Source organism: Myxocyprinus asiaticus, chromosome 42, assembly GCF_019703515.2.
Source record: "Myxocyprinus asiaticus isolate MX2 ecotype Aquarium Trade chromosome 42, UBuf_Myxa_2, whole genome shotgun sequence".
Classification (NCBI taxonomy): domain Eukaryota; kingdom Metazoa; phylum Chordata; class Actinopteri; order Cypriniformes; family Catostomidae; genus Myxocyprinus; species Myxocyprinus asiaticus.
Genome location: NC_059385.1, coordinates 4,006,546 through 4,028,725, shown reverse-complemented (window position 1 = coordinate 4,028,725; position 22,180 = coordinate 4,006,546). Strand labels below are relative to the sequence as shown.

The window sequence follows — 22,180 nt, the reverse complement described above, 5'->3', positions numbered from 1 at the left end:
TTTCATTGCAAGCGTGCCAATAATCCCTAAAACGTTGCCTAGGTGGACATCTCACTAGTTTTTAGGTACTATGTTTTAGTACAGAGCACAAATATTACAATAACCATTGATAGTTATAGATGGCTATACATACCTACATATGTCTAAACCAGTTTTATTCAGTGTCTTTTGACTCTTTGACAAGCAATAATGTCTTTTTCACTTTTAGCACTTTGACCGTGTGAAGAATTACAAGCTGCAGCACATCACAGGATGAAAAAGATCGATTGGACAGCAGCAGACACACTGGGAACTGTAAGTACATTTTTGTACTCCTGTTTTACTGTTCAAAGTGTATGTACATTTACACAATTGGCAGACACATTTATCCTAATCAACTTACACTGCATTCATGGTATACGTTTTGATTGGTACATGGTGTTCCCTGGTAATCAAACCTCTGACCTTGGTGTTCCTAACACAATGCTCTACTGACTGAGCCACAAGAATGAGTCATAAATTCCATCATCGTAGTCATGGAAGCAATTTTATTCATCATTAAGAAAGTCTGTAGTGATGGAACATCATCACAGCCCTCAAAAAAAATCAGCCTTGCTTGGCCACATTCTTGTGTACTATTATTTTTAATTGTGAAATTCTTTTCCTCTGAGGTTTGATGCATCTTGAATAATTGCTGGGAAAAAGCTTAAAGGGAAATGCTAATACAAGGCAGAATAAAGCTGTTTAAATGCACCTTGCCACTGTTTTTTTTGTTTTTATCATTATAGAAAACCCAGCTCCAATATTACACTACAGCAGAACTGTCTCTTATTAAAGTCAACATGAAATCGAAATTGCCCCTGTATACTATACTTTCTCAATAAAAATGACAGCTTATTGAAAAGATTAATCAATGCATGTTATTTCAAAGAAAATAAATGTTTGTCTTCGTTATTTCACCACTATTCGACCACTTTTCACCCAGCAATCAATTCCTGATGGATAAAATCAAGTACCGCCATACATGTCTTTTTGCTGAATATCCTGTTGTACTCGTAAGTACATCATATCACTGAAATAAAATGGTTGCGGAAGCCAATTCATGTTGACATACACATGATTTTTTTTTTAATGAACCTTTTCTAATAGAATCAGTGAAATGAACACTAGAGGTGCTACAACAGCAATGGCAATTTTTTCACTTCCAAACAAATCACGAGTAAAACGTCAGATTATCAGTTCATAAACACTTGGTTTTTGCCCTGTTCCTCACACAATGTTACCTAATGACATCTAATCACTTTAACTATAGCGCATGACTTGTAAGGCCATACAATTGAACATACGTTTGTATTACAAGCTTGTTTGTGCGCAGTCAAATTGTGAGTTCTGAAGAGCACGCGAGTCGACACCTGAGCCAAAAGTGTCATAGAAGCACCACAAAATGACGTGGTTGCTTTAGCAATTGTGTTTTTTCATTTTACATTTGCTTTTTTATGACACTGTTGTTTAGGTTTTAGGATAGGGAGGTAGGTTTGGTTGATTTAAAACTCGATGGACCATTAACCTTAAAACATGCATGTAATGAACCACGTAATATCATTTAGCAAAAATGTTGCCACAGTCACGTCATTTTCATTTCTGTTTTAAAAACTTTAATTAAAATGAAAGAGATTCAACCTGTAGAATTCACATGGCCCATGTGCAACTTTGCTAAATATTGTGCCGCATGTTGCAAAGGTCTTCAGGTCATGTGATTTCTGATAGGATTGTCTGTCAGTCTCAGACAGTTTATATTTCTGCATCGCCGCACAGCATCAGCGTCAAACGTGACCAGTAGTGCCGCTGCAAATCAATGTTTTTCATACCTTTAAATGAGGCCACAGAGCACCAGGAGAAGAAGAGCACACTTATGCTGACTGCCTTTAAGTGCTTTTATAATTACACATCCAAATGACATCTCAAAGTGAGGGAGGATGGAGTAGACGAGTCAGGCTGGAGGATGAAACTAATTGAATCTCTTTAACTTCTCTTTAACAACACTTTTGCTCCAAACTTATGATCCAAAGTCTACTGCATCTAACTGTTGTTTTTCTACGAAGAAAATGACTCCAGTAATCTCACATCTGGAGTTGCAGAAGACATCTCAACAATGACTCAAACTGTGCTCAGATTTGCCAAGATTACAAAGTCATGCAATTAAACATCAGAGATCTCAATATGAATTCGAACATTACTTATAAAATTCTTTCAAGGCCAAATGATCTGAGCTACGCCATTCAAATTAATGTTATAGGGCGATTCTCACAAAAATATTCAAGGAAATGTCCTGGTCATATTTAACCCCAAATCAATACACAAATATATGAAATTATATTTTGCATAAAGAAAGTGAAGCCTATATTTAGGACCATTAATAGTTTTGGCATTGTGACATCATTTTAAGGACATATTTTAGCACATTATACCCCTCAATTCTCATTACAGTAACATGTCCGAACATTTACTTTCACTATTCTTATTGTTTTTAATGATGATTCTCAGTACCTTCATTCAGTCCTTTTTTTTGTACTGTATTATAGTAAAAAAGATGCTGTTGTACAATGTTCTACTATGATGTATAAATACTATTTTAAAAAATCAGCAGTTATGAGAAGAATCGGGGGGATAAAAAGTGCGTAACTGTCATGATATAATTTCTTATTTTTTGTTATGATTCTGGAGTAAAATAGGATCGGGAGATTTTCTTGACAGGTTTTGTGAGAATCACATTGTTGTGTGTCAACAATTAATCTAATATTAACATTTGTGTCTACTCTTATTTCTTCTAATTTTAGGAGAAACATCTGAGATAAAGTTAAAGACATGAACTCCCTTACGTCTCTTAAGCTACGAAAGAGCTTCCTCTTAGCCTTTTTGTTGTTATTTTTTTAAAGCTAATAGTCTGGGTTCACAAACAATGATCATAACTCATTTGAAACCTTAATGGATTTCCATTTGTATGCCGTATTGTTCCTCCAAATATACTGAATGCATTGAGCGCTGCTGTACTGTACCACTATTTTCCCTAATCAGCAGTCGCTGTGTCATCCCCGCACTGTGAGTGACTGATTTATATAAAGGGCACAACCTGTTTTTCAGGCGATGGGTGACAACATGCTCTTTTGACAAAGCCAGGTTATTCAGAGGTTTGTGAATTTGTACAGAGGCATGTCTGGTAGCATCTGTCTGACAGTTTGACATGGAGTGCTATTTTTTATTTTCTGTGAAAACATGCTGCGTGATCACGAGGAAGGATTACAACAAGATGTAGATTGGAATGCAGGTGCGGCATTTCATATGAATAAAATAATCTACTCCTCTCTCGCCGTTGCTGGTGTGCCAGTGATTACCCCTCCGCGTGCCAATGCTGGCACGCGTGCCATAGGTTGCCGACCCGTTTTACACACACACACACACACACACACACACACAGACACGCACACACACACACACACACACACATACACACACACGTTGGTGCAGCTATCATTATGAGGACTCTCCATAGACATAACGATTTTTATCCTGTATGAACTATAGATTCTATCCCCTAACCCTAACTCTACCCCTAAACCTAACCCTCACAAAAAACTTTCTGCATTTTTACATTTTCAAAAAACATTGTTTAGTATGTTTAAGTGATTTGAATTATGGGGACACTAGAAATGTCCTCATAAACCACATTTATTGCATAATACCCTTGTAATTACCAGTTTTTAACCTAAACAAAAGTCCTCGTAAACCACCCAAACCCGCCCACACACACACGTTTGTACTCCTATCATAACAAGGACTCTCCATAGACATAATGATTTTTATACTGTACAAACTATACTGTATATTCTATCCCCTAACCCTCACAGAAACCTTTTGGCATTTTTAAATTTTCAAAAAAACATCATTTAGTATGTTTTTAAAGCCGTTTGAATTACAGGGACACTATGGGTGTCCTCATAAACCACATTTATAGCATAATACCCTCGTAATTACTAGTGTGTAACCTAAAATGTTTTCCTTGTAAACCACAAAAACCAACACACACACACACACACACACACACACACACACACACACACACACGTTTATTTTTCTGTCATGATGGAGATATTTCATAGACTTCTATTATGTTTATACTAAGCTAATGATATTTTCTATCCCCTAACTATTAGCTTAACCCTCAAAGAAATCTTTTTGCATTTCTACATTTTCTTAAAAATATTATTTAGTGAGAGCATCCTGATAGCTCATAATTCAATCAGTCTGATCTGATTAACCACTTACCAGCAGCAAAATTCAAATCAAAAGAACAAAATGAAAGAACAATTCGCCTTTATACACACTCAACAACCCACTTATCCAACTTACACAAAATGACACAATCTTCTAGTCCGGTGAATCTCAAAAATCATACTTCACCCCAAAATGAAAAGAAAAAAATATTTTGCATAAAGAATATTAAGCTTATTTTAAGACCATTAAGATTATAGTATTATTTTCATGACAGTTAAGCACATTTCCCCCATATTGTCATAATGTGTCCAGATGTTTCACTTAGTTTTTGTGTAATTCACATTATTCTCAATGATGATTTCTCATTACTGTATTACAGTACAAATGACTGTAATACAATGTTTTTTCATTGAAATTTGCATAATTTTAGGCAGCACAACAAATACACAATAATACCAAAATATACTGTATAATACGTTACAATAATGTTTTTTTATTTTAAATTATTATTATATTACAGTAATGCATTATGAAGGGACAATTTTTAGGGCCATAAAGATTTTTTTACAGTACATCATGACTGTTATGTACATGTAAGCACCCAATACTCATTACCACAATTCAAAAAAAGATGTAAAAAAAGTATTTATGCATCATAGTAGTACTGCCTTTAATTCTCACTGATTAAAAACAAAACAAAAAAACAATTACTGTTATGTTAATGAAAGTTGTTATTTAAGAAAAATATCCGAACACATTGCGGTAATGAGAATTGAAGTGGAAAATTTACTGAAGTGTCCTGAAAATAATGTCACAATGCAAAAAGTCTTAATGCAAGGCTTCATTTTCTTTATTCAATATATGATGTCTTTATTGCATTAATTTTGGGATAAATATGACAAGAGGCGCATCCCGAACTGCACACTTCTGCACTATTTTCCGTCATTTTGAAGCATAAGTACTGCAAGTACTATGTTTACATTGAAAATGCATATAAAAGAAGTGTACTACAAGTACCCAGATGATGCACTTTTAATGATTTACCATCATACCATGGTGTGTGAATATGTATATTATTGAGATATAAGTGTTGAACTGAGGGTGGATAGCGCGCTAAAGCTAGCGGCAACACAACGCTTGCGTTTGAAACATCACTTCCGTCAGCTGTTAAACAGCGAATGCTTGTTCCATTTGGGACGATGCTACACTTTGAAAATTCATACACTACATGGCTGAGTGCATAGTACATTTTGTAAGTGTATAGTGAGTCATTTGGGACACAGCTAAGGAGAATTTCTTGATGGGTTTTGTCAGAATCACCCATTTGTCATGAAAATAATATTACAATGCAAACAAAAGGTGTCATTTTAAAGAGCACCTATTATGGTTTTTCAAATATTACCTTTCATGTAGTGTGTTATATAGCTGTTTGTGAATGTAAAAAAGTCTGCAAAGTTTCAAAAATCAAAGTGCACAACAAATGGAGTTATTGACTCCCAAAAGAAAGAACCGATTCTGAACACCTGAAACGAGTCGTTAGTAATTCCAGACTTACTTCCTGTACTAACCTACGTAATTTGGTAACAAAAAACCCGCCTCTGGTCTTCACTGGCTACTCGCGAACAGCTTTGACCCACCCTCAAACACTACACTAAGCGGTAGACCAATCACAACAGACCGGGACATCTGACCAATCAGAGCAAAGTAGGCTCTCTGAAAGGAGGAGTTTAGAATGAATCCTTAGAACGGATCATTGATGGAGTTGTTTTTGACACTGGGAAAAAAAGGTAATGCTGTAATTTAAATTATGAGCAAATTAAAGTGTTTTATGACCTTGGATGCATGTAAATCTATTGTATGAGACCTTTAAAACAAAATTAGGCACGTTTAAAAACCATAATGTGCTCTTTAAGCAAAGCATAACTTCTCATTTATTTCTGTTGATTCTGGGGTGAAATATATCCTAGACATGTTCTTGACAGGTTTCATGAGATCTACCCAGTCATGTGACCTCTATCAGCCAATCACACAGAGCAGGGGCCCTTTGTGGTTGAAGCTTTGCCAGCACCTGAGGGCAGTTAGTATTCATCAGTGTGTAAAACAACACTGAATAACAGTGAAATACTTTCACATATTGCTTCTGTGAGATATTGAGATATCTGTATGCATACCAGACTGTGTCATTCTACCCGTGCTGTAGCCGGCTGCTGTCTAATCGCTGTGGTGTGGACACGTACATGCCCTGCAGTAGTGCCAGTGATTGTTTCGCTGATGTTGAAATGCATTATACTCTGGCCTGTGACGGCTGTCTGGTTGATGCCGGAGGAAGGCTGCTTGTGTACGAGCTGCAGTAATAAGACACAGGCGTCCACACACTGCAGAGCCACACAGTCGAGTGTCCTGTTAAAGACAGCAGGGTTTAAGTGTGTACTGGATCTGACTGTGTACCCTTCACCCATCCCTGCCACTTACAATATCCATGAAACACTGCAACCGCCAGCCCAGTTAAACAACCTCTGGCCTTGCTGTCATGAGCTTATCCACAAATATGGCAGGGGTGAATCTCACAAAACCCGTCAAGATTATGTGCAGGACACATTAGATGCCAAAACTAAAAAAGTAATAAAATTTTCATGACAAAAATGTACATTTTACCCACAAATTCTTATTACTGCTATAATGTTATTTTTGTAATAAAAAGATTCAAATAGTAAATAATTCTAACATCATGGTTGTATTTGTTGTGCTTCCTTTAATTTATGCTGATTTAAATAAAATAATAAATGTATTACAGATATGTTTTACTATTATACAGTAGAAATGAATTGATTACAGTATTTTTTTTAAACTGTGTATTATTTTTCATTTTTAAGATTGTTTTTTTTGTGACATTTTCATGACAAAGCAAACCCCATACTCATTACTGTACACATTCATTGAATAAATACAATATTTAATTTGTATTTGTTGTATGTTAAAAGTATTTTGTACACCATAGAAGTATTTGTTGAACAGACTTTAATTTATGCTATTTATTTTGTATTGTATTGCAGATTGTTTTTATATTATACAGTAAAAATTACTTTATTACAGTAATAAACAAAAAACATTCTCTTTTTTATTTTAAGATTTTTGTTTTGTTTTGTGACATTGTCATGACAATTACTGTAAGCACACCCCATGTTCATTACTGTATATAAATTGTTTTATTACAATTTTTACATTGTATTGTTTTTCAATAGTATAAATACAATATAAATAGTACAAATACAATATTTAAAATATGTACAATTTAAAAATATTTATAAACAATACAAAATTGTATAAATAAAATATTGTATTTATTGTATTTTAAAAGCATTTATACGTAATGGTAGTACTTGTTTTACAGCCTTTAATTTATGCTGATAAATAAAAATGACTACTTTCGAAAACATCCTCACTACAAAAATTTTCACAGCTGACTCAAACTTTTGCACAATATTGTATATATATTTATCATTCTATTATTAACTAGATTTTTATGTTTTCTGTAGGTGCCCACTGACACAGTTCTAGGGCATTGTGGGTTGTTGTAAGGATGTTGCTATGCTGTTGCCAAGGTGTTCTGAGTGTATTTTTATTTATTTATTATTTTTTTTTGCACTTTGCTATGTGGTTCCTAGGGTGTTATGGGTGGTTGCTAGGTGCTTGCTTACTGGCCTAAGACAAAATAGCCCACCCCCAAGTCTCTACGATATTCTGTATGTGTATATGGCTTGTGTCCTTTGTTCAATGTAAGTCTAGAGCATTTTATAACAGTTTTATCATTCACAAGGTGAATATCGTAAGTCTGATTGCTTAGAAAAGTAGTTGCACACGTCTCATTAAAAAGCTGCAGCAGAAATAGTGCAGGATGAGTTACATGCCAAAGTTTAATCATTTTCAAATCCCTAACCTTAAATATGAAAAATAGCAGTGATACTTGCCTTATAGCAAACACCACTAATTATTATAGACTTCATGCGACAAGTGGGAAATGACCTTACGAAGATTTAATTATCACAAGGACTTTTAAAATTGCAATATTAAAACCAAGCCTCATGCAATTTTAAATTTGTCGCTCTGAGTCGCTTATTACCAGACCAGAGTGCCGTAGACTAGAAGAAAAACAAACAATACCACAAACAATAAACGTCCCCAAGGAGACTTTCGCTTGTAAATGCAGACTTTCAAGAGAAGATGAGCTTGACCTACTTATGAGAACTCATAAATTCAACTTAGCTGAGACTGCCAGAGAGAATGACCGAGCTCACAGCAACAATAAACAGCCGGCGTGCAGCAGGTGCAAAAGAGCTTTCATTGTGTTTGCTACAATTATGTCGCACACCTTTATTCATAGGTTGTGTGGGGTTTGCAATTTTAAACTAATTACGCAAATGGTCCAGTGCTCTGACTGGAGGAGAAGGGCTATTGAGATGTGGCCACACATTTAGCACAGATAATCCCTCTTTATTGTGCTGCTACTAACAAACCCTTGAGAGAAGAGTCTTAATAGACAGCTAATATCTGTACAATGGAACTGGCCACATTTAAAAGCACACTGTAGGTTGTAAATGGAGCATGTTTGGGCTGTAAAAAATAACAGATGATGGTGTTTTCTGTACAAGGTGATTTATTCCCCACCACAGCTGGATCTATAAAGAGAATATGAGGGAGGCATCTATATCTAGTAATTGGTTGTTAAATCAATACCGTAAGCCATAATGTCAGTGTACTTTACAGCATAATAACCGGAGTGTGTTATCAGATTCGTCTGCAGAGCTTACCTCTTTAAAAGAGCCCATTTTAATTGGTTTGTTTGTTAGGCGTTGCTAATGACAATTTATTAACTAATGAGAACACTGATAGATGATTTTATACTGTCTGGTCACACCGGACTGCCAGTGTTGGCAGTTGCTTTGTAATTGAACAGCTTTGCTTATGAATTTGAGTTTGTAGAATAGCCGAAAATGATTTTTTGAGGTCATGTATAATTCATAATTTGTCACAGTGGATATTTCACCCCCAAACGTGATGCATGTGAAGAGCCACTTAATGTTTATTTTGTAAAAATGTCACCACAGTCATGGAATTTTCACGAGTTCAGGTTCTTAAAAAGGTTCTTCAATGGTATCATAGGATGTAAAAATATTCCCTAATGACGTCATAGGAATTTTAAAAGGATCTGAAAGAGAGGGCGTGTTTGCCATTTTCTGATCAGAGGAAAGCTGAGCAAACAAAAATGAGCGTAATCTTCCCCCGTTCCGCAGCTTTACCCTGTGTAACCTTCAGCACTGACATAACTCTTACATGTTGTAAAGAAATGAACACAATTTCAGGAAAGCATCACTGTTTTAAGCGAACTTAAGAAGTTTCTTGCGTTTCTCTGCATATGAATGAAAATCTGCCATGCTAGGTGCAAGGACCTCATGCACCATCAAACTAATTTCAGCCATTAACATTATTGAAATTATGAACTTAAATGAAGCATCACAAATGAATTATTGCCCCCTGTGCATTATCAGTTGAACACAATCTGAAATGTTTTCAAGCCACTTACTCACAATCTTTATCTAACTGTAGAGATTACACTGGACTGGAGGGTTCCAGATACATTATTTATCTTCCAATCTCATAAGGATCAAGGTGAAATCTGGATGGACATTGAGTTGAACACTTATCCACAACACCATCAGGGAGAATTCCATCTACCTCTGATAAAGGGCTGTACATGTCATGACTCACTGCTTATATGCATGATATTTTCTCATTTGTTTCTGTGCTGCATGATTTAATAAAGCAATAAGCCCATTAACCATGGTAAAAATCACTGTAATGCATGGCCAAGAGGGCCATTGCTTGTATAAAATATCAACAAAAGTAATATGATACAACGCACACACCACCGATCCATAGATAGTTACATTTATTAATAATATTTTTCTAGTCTTTACTGCTGTGATGGGGATTTAAATATAATTTTGGTGTCTTTCTCTCTTCTGAATGCTGTAATCCATCTCTCTCTATTAGGGGTGCATAATTTATCAGTGACTGATATATTAATGGCTGATAACTGGGATTGTTATTGCACCGATAGTGGAATTTCCACCAGTATGTTTGCCGATAATTTGTTCCGTTTTGTTTGCTTGCGGCAGATAATCAACATTTTGAAAAATTTCAAACAACTATTTTGTTTCAAGTGAGTAATTTTAAATTAATTAGCTAGCAGCTCCTGTTTTAAAGGGTTATAGTGTAAAAAGTAAAATTCTGTATCGGTTATTGATATAGGCAACAATGAGCCGTGCATTATTAGTATCGGCCCAGTTTTTTGACCCCTACTCTTTTTTTAATTAATTAGTTGGTAGTCCCAGTTTAAAGGATAAAAACACAAAAAAGTTAAATTATCGGTTATCATATTGGCAACAATAAGCTGTGAATTATCATATCAGTCTGTAAATCCATATCGATGAATGAAATATCGGATAATTCAGCTCAAAATGTTGCGTTTGTGCTTTGATAATTATTATTCTTATTTTTTTTTTTTTTTGCTGCATTTGGGAGAAACAGCTTGCTGGTTTTATTTGAACTTTCTTTGCCTTTTCTGACTTTTTCATGATATTTTATCATGCAGTAGAGGTGGGAAAAAATTTTGATATGAAAAAGTATCATATTTTGCCAAATATTATGGCAAATATGCCAAATATTGATACTATTATTTACATTTTTCCACATTAATATAATGATTGGAAATTTTTTTGTCTTTGCCAAATCGATCTAGGCATTCAAATACAGTCCCTTAGAAGGTGTAGTTATCATGCTTTACACATAATCACCCTCCCTTACTAAAATGTATTATTATTATTTTTATTATTTTACAGTAGTGACATGAACTGAGGTATTTTGATAAAAATGTTAGTATCATATAAAATAGGCTAACCTTTTAGGTGAAATCTATTATATTTTTGTGTTTTGAAACTGTATTGTAATAAATCATGTTTTTAAAGTGTTTAGGCTACTATTGTATTCATAAATACTCTAATTTATTTTTTTAGGAAGACTAGCTAGTACATTGATTATGCTTATGGCTTTGCATTGTACATAGATATTAGGAAATAGACTGGCTATGTTTTGTAAATTGGCACTTTAATATGAATTTAACAGTTCTCTTAAGTCTGATGAAGATGAATGAGAAACACTGACTGAAATATTGCAATATATCGTAGTTTTGAATCACAATACACCAAATATAAAGAATCTCAATAATATCGTATCGTGACCTAGATATCGATATAATATCGTATCGCCAGTTACCTTGTGATTCCCACCCCTATCATGCAGTAACACACTGACATAGTGATTGATGAATGTCGTCATGAAATCAGAGACCCTTCCCTCGAAATCTGAACACAAGTGGTCACAGGAGACGCATGTGACCAGGTGTAAACAGCGATGGGTCTCGTCTGACCGCATATGATCAGATCACCTGAGACGCATCTTAATACATGGGGTATAAACAGGGTCATAATTTTCTTCAGTGTCCCAAATCTGGAAATGTGAAAAGGGTCCATTGGAACTAGTAAATTAAAACACTTGTGCAAATTATTATTTTTTTTTGCTGTGTTACATTTTCCCAGTTTGGATGAAGAAGAGTGAGTTTAAAAGATTTTTGTAGCTGTGCGGCCTGAAATGACATTTCTTCTGCAAGTCATTCTTCAACTTCAATTGTTGCCATCAGTGACGCGTGAATCCTCAAGTCTCTTCAACGTTATAGTGGCTAGAACAGCTGAATTGAATAGATTATCCCACAAAAGCCACACACACACACACACACACACACAAACTCCACAGCAACACATGTATAACCACTCCTCTCGGTGATAACACATGTTCACTTTGAGAAGGCTGTTTATCTGAAACACTCCTGAAACACTGCAGCAATTTCCCTTGATTATTCACACGCATTTGATTGCTTTGCCTTACTTTTTTTTGCTAAGCCTGAGGTGACCCTAAATAAATAATTTAAAGGAATAATGCATTGTGATTGTTGTTACCCTGTTCCTCTCACTGACTTGGATATTTGGGATTCATTCAAAATTCACTTCTACCTTTTGTTTAAAGCCACAGGATAAAAACAAAAATGTGTCTCTTCTAGATTTGTAGATGAGATCTCAACTGCGCTCAGATTTCCCAAGATACCAAAGTCTGCAATCTGAGCTATGCTATCCACATTCATTTTATGGTTCTATATTCTTACTGTATGTCAACAGTTGACTCATTTATGTCTTTTTATCAGCATTTGTAACATTATGTTGATTACCACAAAAATCAATTTAGACTTGTCCCTCCTTCTTATTAAAATCTGGTTTACATTGAGGCACAATGGAAGTGAATGGGGCCAATCCGTAAATATTAAAATACTCACCGTTTCAAAAGTATAGCCACAAGACATAAAGAGTGTGCATTTTAACATGATTTTAGTGTGATAAAATCACTTACTAACCTTTTCAAAATTCATACTTATATATAACAAATAACTGAGAACTCATTGTAGTCTCCAGCACTATGAAAAAGCAACATCTGAATAATTACATTTTCCTCTGGGAAGGTCTGGTGAATTATGAGTCACGACTTTGGACAGAGGTGAACATGCGTTCTGCTGTTGTGGATTCGTGGCTTCATGCTCCACCGAGATGTGTAAAAGATTTTTTCTGGAATGAGAGCTTCAACAAATCTTTGTCATGATCCACACACGTTCCATTGAGCATTATGACTCCATTCATTTCAGGGTATGTAACCTTTAAAGGGAACATATTCTACACTTTTGTAGCATTTTATTTTAAATGTTTTACCGCAGACGGTTTTGCTACTTTGCCTTTAAGAGTATGTAAATGACCAGCCTTTTTTATAATTGCCTGACCTCCGTGTACTATAGGGGTGTAATGGATAAAATTTCTCACTGTTCGGTTTTTATCACGGTTTTAGGTCACAGCTTCGGTACGGTTCGGTATTTGTCATGTTCATAAAAAAAAAATATTACTGCCAAATCCAAAGTAAAAATATTCTATTTGGTAACAAACATTTCAAGAGATTTGCCCTCACTACAAATCAAAATGACTTTACTACAGTAACCATAGATTACATTTACATTACATTTACATTTATTCATTTGGCAGACGCTTTTATCCAAAGCGACTTACAAAAGAGGAAAACATAAGCGAATCATCTTAAGGAGACAGTGGTATGAAAAGTGCTGTATTACAAAGTTTCACTAGCATCATTATAGTATTCAAAACAGAATAAATTGCAACAGGAGTGCTCATGGAACAGATGTGTTTTTAGTCATTTTTTGAAGACAGAGAGTGAGTCAGCTTCACGGATGAAGTTGGGAAGGTCGTTCCACCAACGTGGTACAATGAAGCTGAAAGTCCGGGAAAGTGTTTTGGTGCCTCTTTGTGTTGGTACAACAAGGCGACGTTCCTTTGCCGACCGCAGGCTTCTAGTGAGCGCGTAGCTCTGCATAAATGATTTTAGGTATGCAGGAGCAGACCCAGTGAATGTTCTGTATGCCAGCATCAGAGCCTTGAATTTGATCAACCGGCAGCCAGTGAAAAGAGATCAGGAGTGGTGTAACGTGCTCTCTTTGGTTCATTAAAGACCAGACGTGCTGCTGCATTCTGGATCATTTGCAGGGGTCTAATCGCACATGCAGGGAAGCCTGCAATGAGAGCGTTACATTAGTCCAGTCTAGTTATGACAAGTGACTGAACAAGCAGTTGTGTGGCATGTTCAGAGAGGAAGGGTCTTATTTTCCTGATACTGTAGAGTGTAAATGCGGTCTTTGAGATGTGGTCTGTGAAATTCAGTCTGTTGTCGATGGTTACCCCTAGATTTCTGACTGATTTGGAAAGCGTTACTGTAGTTGCACATTGTATTTGTAGTAAAATTATAGTAACCACAAAATTAACATGGTTACTGTCATGGTTACATTACTATAGTAAAATCAAGGTTACTATATGGAAACTACAGTATTACTGTTGTAAAACAATGTTTAATTGTATCAAAACTATGATTTCTGCCCAGAAATCAATGGTGACAGCAGTCATTGTTACTTCAGTCATGGCTACTACAATATTACTATAGTAAAACCATGGTTACTATATGGCTACTACAGTATTACTATAGTAAAACCATGGTTACTATATGGCTACTACAGTATTACTATAGTAAAACCATGGTTACTATATGGCTACTACAGTATTACTGAATAAAACCATGGTTAATTTTCGTTAATGTCCTTAACTAAAAACATTTTTTTCTCTAATTACCAACTCAACATTTAACTTACAGTAATAGCCTACCTGCATTTATGCTATATGCATCAACATAAAGTGCATTTCATACTCAACTCAACATACAGTATATTCAACATTCGGAAGCTGTACATCACTATAGAAGGAAAACCTTGCTGTTGAAATGAATATGAGAATGGGTGTCCTAACGCAACACAAGCGTTTTAACATACACAGAAATCCCACATCTTCATCAATGGAGTAAGGCAACATAACTTTGGCAATGAACACTCCAAGTGCTTTAGTTATTGTTATATGTCTGTCCAAACTTGCACTGAGTTCATTAAAAACTGAAGGGAGTGTCTGCGTGCAGTTTCGGGATCACCTGCGGCTCTGTGTGCGCCGCATGCTATATATCCTCGGATGATGTCGGCATAAATTAATAATCAAACATTGATGTATTACCAGTATACGGCACTCGCGTCGAGCAATGTCTGCAAACAGTGCCTGTTTTGTAAATGTTTTATGACCATCGCTGTTGTGATTGACTGCAAAAAGAAAAAATTCCCAGACAGGAGACTTGAATGACGCAGGGGCATCTCCCTTGCGGCTTGTTTTCTCAACTTGCCATTTTCAACTTCACACTAATGTGTGCAGAACTGTGATGTCATCAAATGATTTAACATACTAACAGTTAATAGGACAGCTTCTCTCTGTAGAAAGTTGACCCATGTGAAACAGGCAGAGCTGTCTACAGAGCGATACAGGTGCATTAGTGAAGGTTATAACTGCGCGTTTCTATTTGGCACTTTATTTTCTTTGCCAAACTGTATGATCCAGATGCGTTATTAAACTAGAGATGAACCGCGGTGCAAATGCTAACTGAACCGTGGGTGGTGAACCGTATACGGTTTAGACTTATACTGAGAACCGTTACACCCCTAGTGGCATATGGTGCTTTCAAGTCCTCTTGGGAAGTTTGTAGTTCCGAGGTCGAAAGTGATCTTAGTTGGAATGAATATACTTGTTTTGCTATTTCATATTTCTTTTTCTCTTTTTCACTCTCAGCTTTTTAGCATCAATGCAACAAAATGAAGAAAGCCACTCGTTAGGTGTGTAATTGATGCGTTGTCTATTTTATCATTCTCCTGCTGCTACATATAATAATGGGAAATAGTTTTTTTGCACACGCCTGTCACCTCGTAAAGAAGCTAAATTAGTCTTTTTTTTCTAGCAAGCTTTATCACTATTCGTCATTTACAGTATGCGAGCTAAACTGTACAGTTGAAATCAACAAGTAACTGAATTATTACATATGCTAATTTGCTTCCGCCATTCATTTTTAATTGATGTACCCCCAATTTGGAAAGTCTTGGTTCAAAGAAAATCCAGAGTTCCCCACTGGTAATTACGACTTTGTGGTGCCGTTCACGTGTTCTCAACTCATAAATACAGTCATTCTGACATGACATGAACACACCAATAGTTCACAATTTTGTTCATCAGAGCCAAGTTACTGAATGCTGAATAGGTGTTGATATGTAAATGTGATCATACTGATCATGTCATAACCAACATAATTGGATATGAAGACGAAAAAAATCTCATTCTCATTACTGTAATGCAAAAATATGATATATAAATTGGAAAGTACATTTGTAAACATACATCTTGATAGTATTTGTGTTTGTATTGCCTTTCATTTATTGCTAATTTAAACAAATATTCTGTATATCTTTGTGTCCAGACAGGATGATTTTCCTTAGTTATTCATTACATTTGATTTTTATTACAGTAATGTAAATGATATATATTATACTGTACATTGTGTATATATAATATGCATACTGTTTATAAACATATATATACACGTGTATTTATACATGTATAAAAAGTATGTGTTTATATAACCATTACTGTAAGAATGTAGGATAAAATGCGGTTAATTGTCATAAAAATGATTATTATTTATTTAATAATTATTATTTATTAAATAATCAATCAATATTTAGAAAATGTATATTAATAATAATTAAATGATATATAATATACATTGTGTATATATAATATACATGTATAAACATATATATATATATATATATATATATATATATATATATATATATATATATATATATATATATATATATATATATATATACACACACACACATATGTACATGTATAAACAGTATGTGTTTATATTAGCATTACTGTAAGAATCTAGGAGAAACTGTTGTTAATTGTCATAAAAATAATAATTAATTATTATTATTTATTATTATTTATTTCATAATTATTAATGATTTAATTATTATTATTTATTTACTATTTATTTAATAATCAATCAATATTTAGAAAATTATGTTCATAATAATTAAATGTATAATTTATAAAATATAAAATCTAATTTATTACAGAATCAAATTTATTGTTTTATTTTCTTTATTGACAGTTTTTCGTGAGAGTCATCCAAGATATGTCCCCTTTAAAATACTTTGTCTTCAAGTGCAGATCTAGTCTGCCCCTGTTGTAATAAATATTGAAGTTGTGAAAAGAATTCAATCTTTATTTCCATATTTGAGAAAGGGCGAAAGCACTGAGTTCTGTTCATTGCTCTGATCTATTAGGCACCAAAGAATTCAACACTCAAAGCAATATTATATTACTCATAATAAACCATTGTGGAGGACATTAAGCGTTTAGGCATCATTACATCAGTCTCTCCAGAATAGCTCAGAATTCATGCTTCTACAATGATACTGACAGAAGTAATTCTTTTTTAAAAGCTTTATCAGAAGAGGTTTTGAATATTCAGCGATGTTATAACAGCTTATTTCATGCAATTAAAATGTTAATGTAAACCTTGCAGAATCACTCCAATGTTAAACTATATCTCCTATACCAGCTGACATTTACTCTGAGACTGTTGGGCTTCTTTAGTTTAAGTCGCTTCACATGTCTAAAAATATACCTCAACTGTGAGGGCTTAGACAAAGTTATTGCTTCAAACACATAACCAACAACCTGCTCTCGGCACTTGTTGTAGTCATCCATCACAGGGCTTGACTGAGATTACAGTTGTGCCCGCGCCGTTTCCTGGGATGCATTGCATTAAATGTCGAGAGCAAACCTTCTGACTGTAATTCAGTGAGTTTCGAGGCAATACTCAACTAATGGAAAAGGAATCAAGTGTGGTTTCTCTCAGACACAAAGGTCTTTAGTGTTCATTTGAGAACTCTTATTTCAGCTTAATTTAGGCAGAGCAATATACATTGCTATATTAAATAGCAATTATATATTGCTTATTATTATTATATTAAAACCAGTGCGACAGGAGTTTTTGCAATACATTTTATTGAATATTAAATGCCAAGAAAATTGGAAGGCATTTATAGAAATTAATCGTGAAAATGGGTACCAAGAAAATTTAGCATTTCTATTATTATTGCTTGTACATAATAGTAATACTTACTATGTATTAAGCTTTGGCCCGTAGCATAAATTATACCTCAAATCACATGCCTTGTTGAGGAGAGGGGCAATTACTTTAAGCATTCAGATTTTTACCTGGTAGACGATAACACAGAAAAATCCCATATAGAGTAAGACAAACACTGAAGGAAGAACATGGGCAATTAGAAAAATCTAGTTTTTCTTAAAGTGGAAAAATTCCCTGATGATTTCTGTCATTGGATATGTCTCTTTAAAAGTGATAGTTAAATAAACATCCTCTCCTCACCCTCATGTTTCACACTCTTCAAATGCCCTTTTCTACACAAGCGTGGGGGAACAAATGAAGGTCACTATTTTCTTTATGCAAATATGAGATCTGGGTGTGATATAGTGATCAGAGAAATACTTTAATTATAAGGCTAATATTGTGTCTTATTTGACTGGTTTTACATTTCACTTTTTAATAAATTAGTTTCTTACAAATCCATTTATCTAAAAAAAAAAAAAAAAAAATTTTGGCGCGAGGGCTGGGTCACAGACTGAATGATCGAATGCCTTAATGGTCACACGGAGGTGGCAAAGCAAAATATTAGCATAACTGGATTCCATATTGCATGATAATGTGGGAAAATGGATTTTGGACCATGAGTAAGCAAATGCCATGAGCCAGAACAACATTATCAAACTCACTGCGATGTGCAGATGAGTGTTCATTAAATTATGAATAGCTTGGTAAGCTTCAGTTTCAAAGTAGTTTGACTAGAATCAACCTACCATATACTTTAAAAAAGTAGTTAGCTACTAGGGCTGGGAATTGCCACAGACCTCCCGATTCGATATTACAACAATTTTGTCATGCAAATTCAATATGTGTTGCGTTTTTTTTAAATATTGCGATCCTGTAAGTATTGCGATTTGATGTTTTTATATATTTAGCTGTGTTAGCTCCTTTTTCTCAGGAAGAAATGTCTACTGAAGAACAGTTGTGTCTGAAATTACATTTGTTTCACCCTGTAATGCAGAATTTGCAGGTAGGGATGTGTAAAACTACCAATTTAAAACTACTAATCGACCAGTCTGTGCATCATCTGAGCTATTAGTTGACTAGTCAGTGTTAAGGAATGTTATACAAGGACGGGTTTACACGCAAAGAGAAATTGGGAAAATGGGCAAAAATCTATGTGCATATATCTAGAAACATATCCATATTTGTTTGGATATGAAAATAAACATATCCATATTTGCTTATACCATTTTAGAAAAAGGAAAAGGTGTTTTCATGACCTTACATATTAGCGGCTTTTTAAGCATAATCACTAAAAAGCTACTTTCAGTTAATCGCTGCCCAACATTGGTGTAGATTAGCATTCTTCTTATTAGGAAGTTCATCCAGCCTTCGATATTATTGATTCACTGAGATAAACTGAAGACATGAAGGTTCCTCCAAAAGAATGATGAGGCCTGTCATTTCAGTTTAACCAGGAATCCATAATCGCAGGAGTTGTTGAACTGACATTTCACGAATGATCATTGAAACTGATGAGTGGCAGAATTTGGAGGTCTTTTGTCTTTTTGTCTGACAATGTTTTTGTCAATGTTTTCTGGCTCCGCTTTTGATGTTGATATCGAGCTTTGTCTTGTGGGTACAGATTCAAGCATTTTTCCCCTATACATTTGAGGACTCTTCTGCTGGTCCTCAACGCTTCTTTAGATGTTCACGAATATGTGTCTGGGAATGTGAGTGTGTTTGGCTCCCAAGGGAATATATAGACTTGGATCAATGATCCCTGAATAACACAGACCCCTGCAGACCCAACATCAGTCAATGCACAGAAGCAAACATTATCTCTTATTAATGGCCCTAATACCAGACAGATGCTACCATTGTTTATCTTTCACACAAAACATTTGCAATGTCCCAGTGATGCAATTAAAGTCAATATGAAATTTACATAGACCCTGTTTACTTTAACACACATTTTTTTCTCTCACACCCTTTTTTTTGTCTCCCACTGGGACTGCATCTTGTTTACAAACATGCACACACATATACACATAAAGTGATATACAGACACACTCATTCCTGTACAAAACAGACATGACAGATGTAACAAACAAATAACAAATAAACTTTAGCAAAGGAACTGCCAAAAGGAGAATTCGCAGAATTCATCAAATTGGACATTCACATATTTCTACCATCTGTCACCTACTGAATGTTTGTTTATGAGATGTTTTGGCTAGTTTGAGTTTGTTCACCACTACCAATATGAATGTTGTACTTCCTGCTTTGTTTAACTCTTTCCCTCCAAAATTAGCACAGAAAAGAGAAAAAAGTGTGCCGATTCTGTGTGGGCCTGGCAATAAGCCATAAGAAATAATTTTTTAGTGCTTCTCATAGTTAATTGCTTTTTATAAAATGGCGGCAACAAATAAAAGACACTAGTTAATCAATAAAAGATTTAGTTTTAGTAATAATAATTGAGAAACAGTGCTTCCATCAAGTAATATTGTTCATAGGGAAAATATTTGCACTGAAAATGATTCAATTCCTAACCTAAAGATTATGATGCATCATGAAATCTGAAATGAAATCCAAAATAATTTATATAATTATTTTAAAAAGATTCACAAATATTTTCAAAAATATGCAGAAAAAATATTAAAAGTTTGTGTAGATACAAAAGCAATATAAACATCATAATTGGAAAAGAAAGCAACAACGATTAACTTGGTCAAATGAATGCAAATGGTTATGAATAATATCACAGAAAGCTTTTTCCCCCCTTAAATCTTGCATGCTCCATCTGTCAAGAGCTTATGTAATCTGAGACTATATCTTTATCACATTCGATATTAATACAGTTGCCTAGTGATAATCGATGGTTAAACTCCATGGTCAATGCATTAAAATTTCTTTGTCGGTGATGCATCGATGCAGTGAATTCAGAGAGTGAATTTCAATTGATGTGTGCTTACTGGTCTTTTTTACAACAGCTTCAAAAAAGGTTGATCGAATTCGGTTTTAGAGCCAGACTAAACATCTATTAATAAGTGCTGAGTGTTTTGAATTCTTTCAGTTATTCTAGATTTTAGTTTCTCATGAGCACAACTCATGAGTCATGTTTCATTGTCCACAGCATCTTCAAACCATTAAGCCCACGCCAAACCGGTAACCTATGCCTCCGTTTTCCCAGAATACACCTGCCAAACCGTTTGTGCGCACCAGTTGAAATTAGCCTAAAATCAACTGTTTTCTCCAGGAACAAAGCACTGCGCTCTGCTGTAAGCAGCAGGTGGAGGGTTTCTGGGAGGTGTAAGTCACAGAGCACACAAATATTCTGGAATATCTGCGCTTAGTTAAATGTCCCATAAATAATGATACTTGACAGAATGTTTGACATCTTAATAATTCATGACCACAAGCCCAGAATATACGGTCAAGACATTTTTCTGCTTGCTTTGTGAAATTTGTTGACACAATTTGACTGCTTTGTAAAGCTAAACTAAAGCTAAACTATGCTTCCCTTCTTTGAAAATATATAAATAAGGTGGCTTAAATTGCAGTCAATTCATTATAAAAATAAGTAGTGAAAGTTTATATGTGTCTTTGTTGGTCATTTCTGGAACTTTTTCACTAAGAAATATTTTGTTCTTTTTAAAGCGAATCCTAGCAAGAGCCCCAAGAGGTTTGACTTCCTCTTTAAAGAAATTAATTGACTTAATTTGTGAATTAGTCTCAAGTCATGCCTTTAATTAGAGCCACCAACCAATTTTCTGCATGTCTATTTATGCTGTTCAGTGCTCTGTTGAATCTCATGAAACCTGTCAAGAACAACAGTTGAGGTTATACTTCACCCCAAAAATAAGAATCAAGAAAGAAGAAATTATGCTTTGTTTAAAGAAAATTATGCCTGTTTTTAGGACCATTAAGTTTTTTTTTGCACTCTGACATTATTTTCATGACGATTAAGCTCCCCTCCTCCCATTCTCATTACCATAATGCAAGAAATGACTGTATTAAAGCGGTTGCACACCAGACGAGAAGTGCCACGCCATGTCGTGGCTAGGACACGGCACAGGTATAAAACACGGGGCACGTTGATGCAGTTCAGGTTGCAGACAGTACACATAAAAGTTACCAAGGTTTTTCCTTTGTTCAA

At 34.8% G+C, this 22,180-nt stretch overlaps 1 protein-coding gene across 2 annotated transcripts in view; it reads left to right on the top strand.

The window, feature by feature from the left end:
* The first annotated feature begins 237 nt into the window (after window positions 1-237).
* LOC127432571 (cAMP-specific 3',5'-cyclic phosphodiesterase 4D) overlaps window positions 238-22,180 on the top strand; it is a 255,863-nt gene continuing 233,920 nt past the window's right edge. For both annotated transcript variants that reach the window (XM_051683815.1, XM_051683814.1), the window contains exon 1: window positions 238-294. In XM_051683815.1, coding sequence (XP_051539775.1) covers window positions 253-294 — 42 coding nt within the window. In that variant the 5' untranslated portion in view covers window positions 238-252. The remainder of the gene's footprint in view (window positions 295-22,180) is intronic.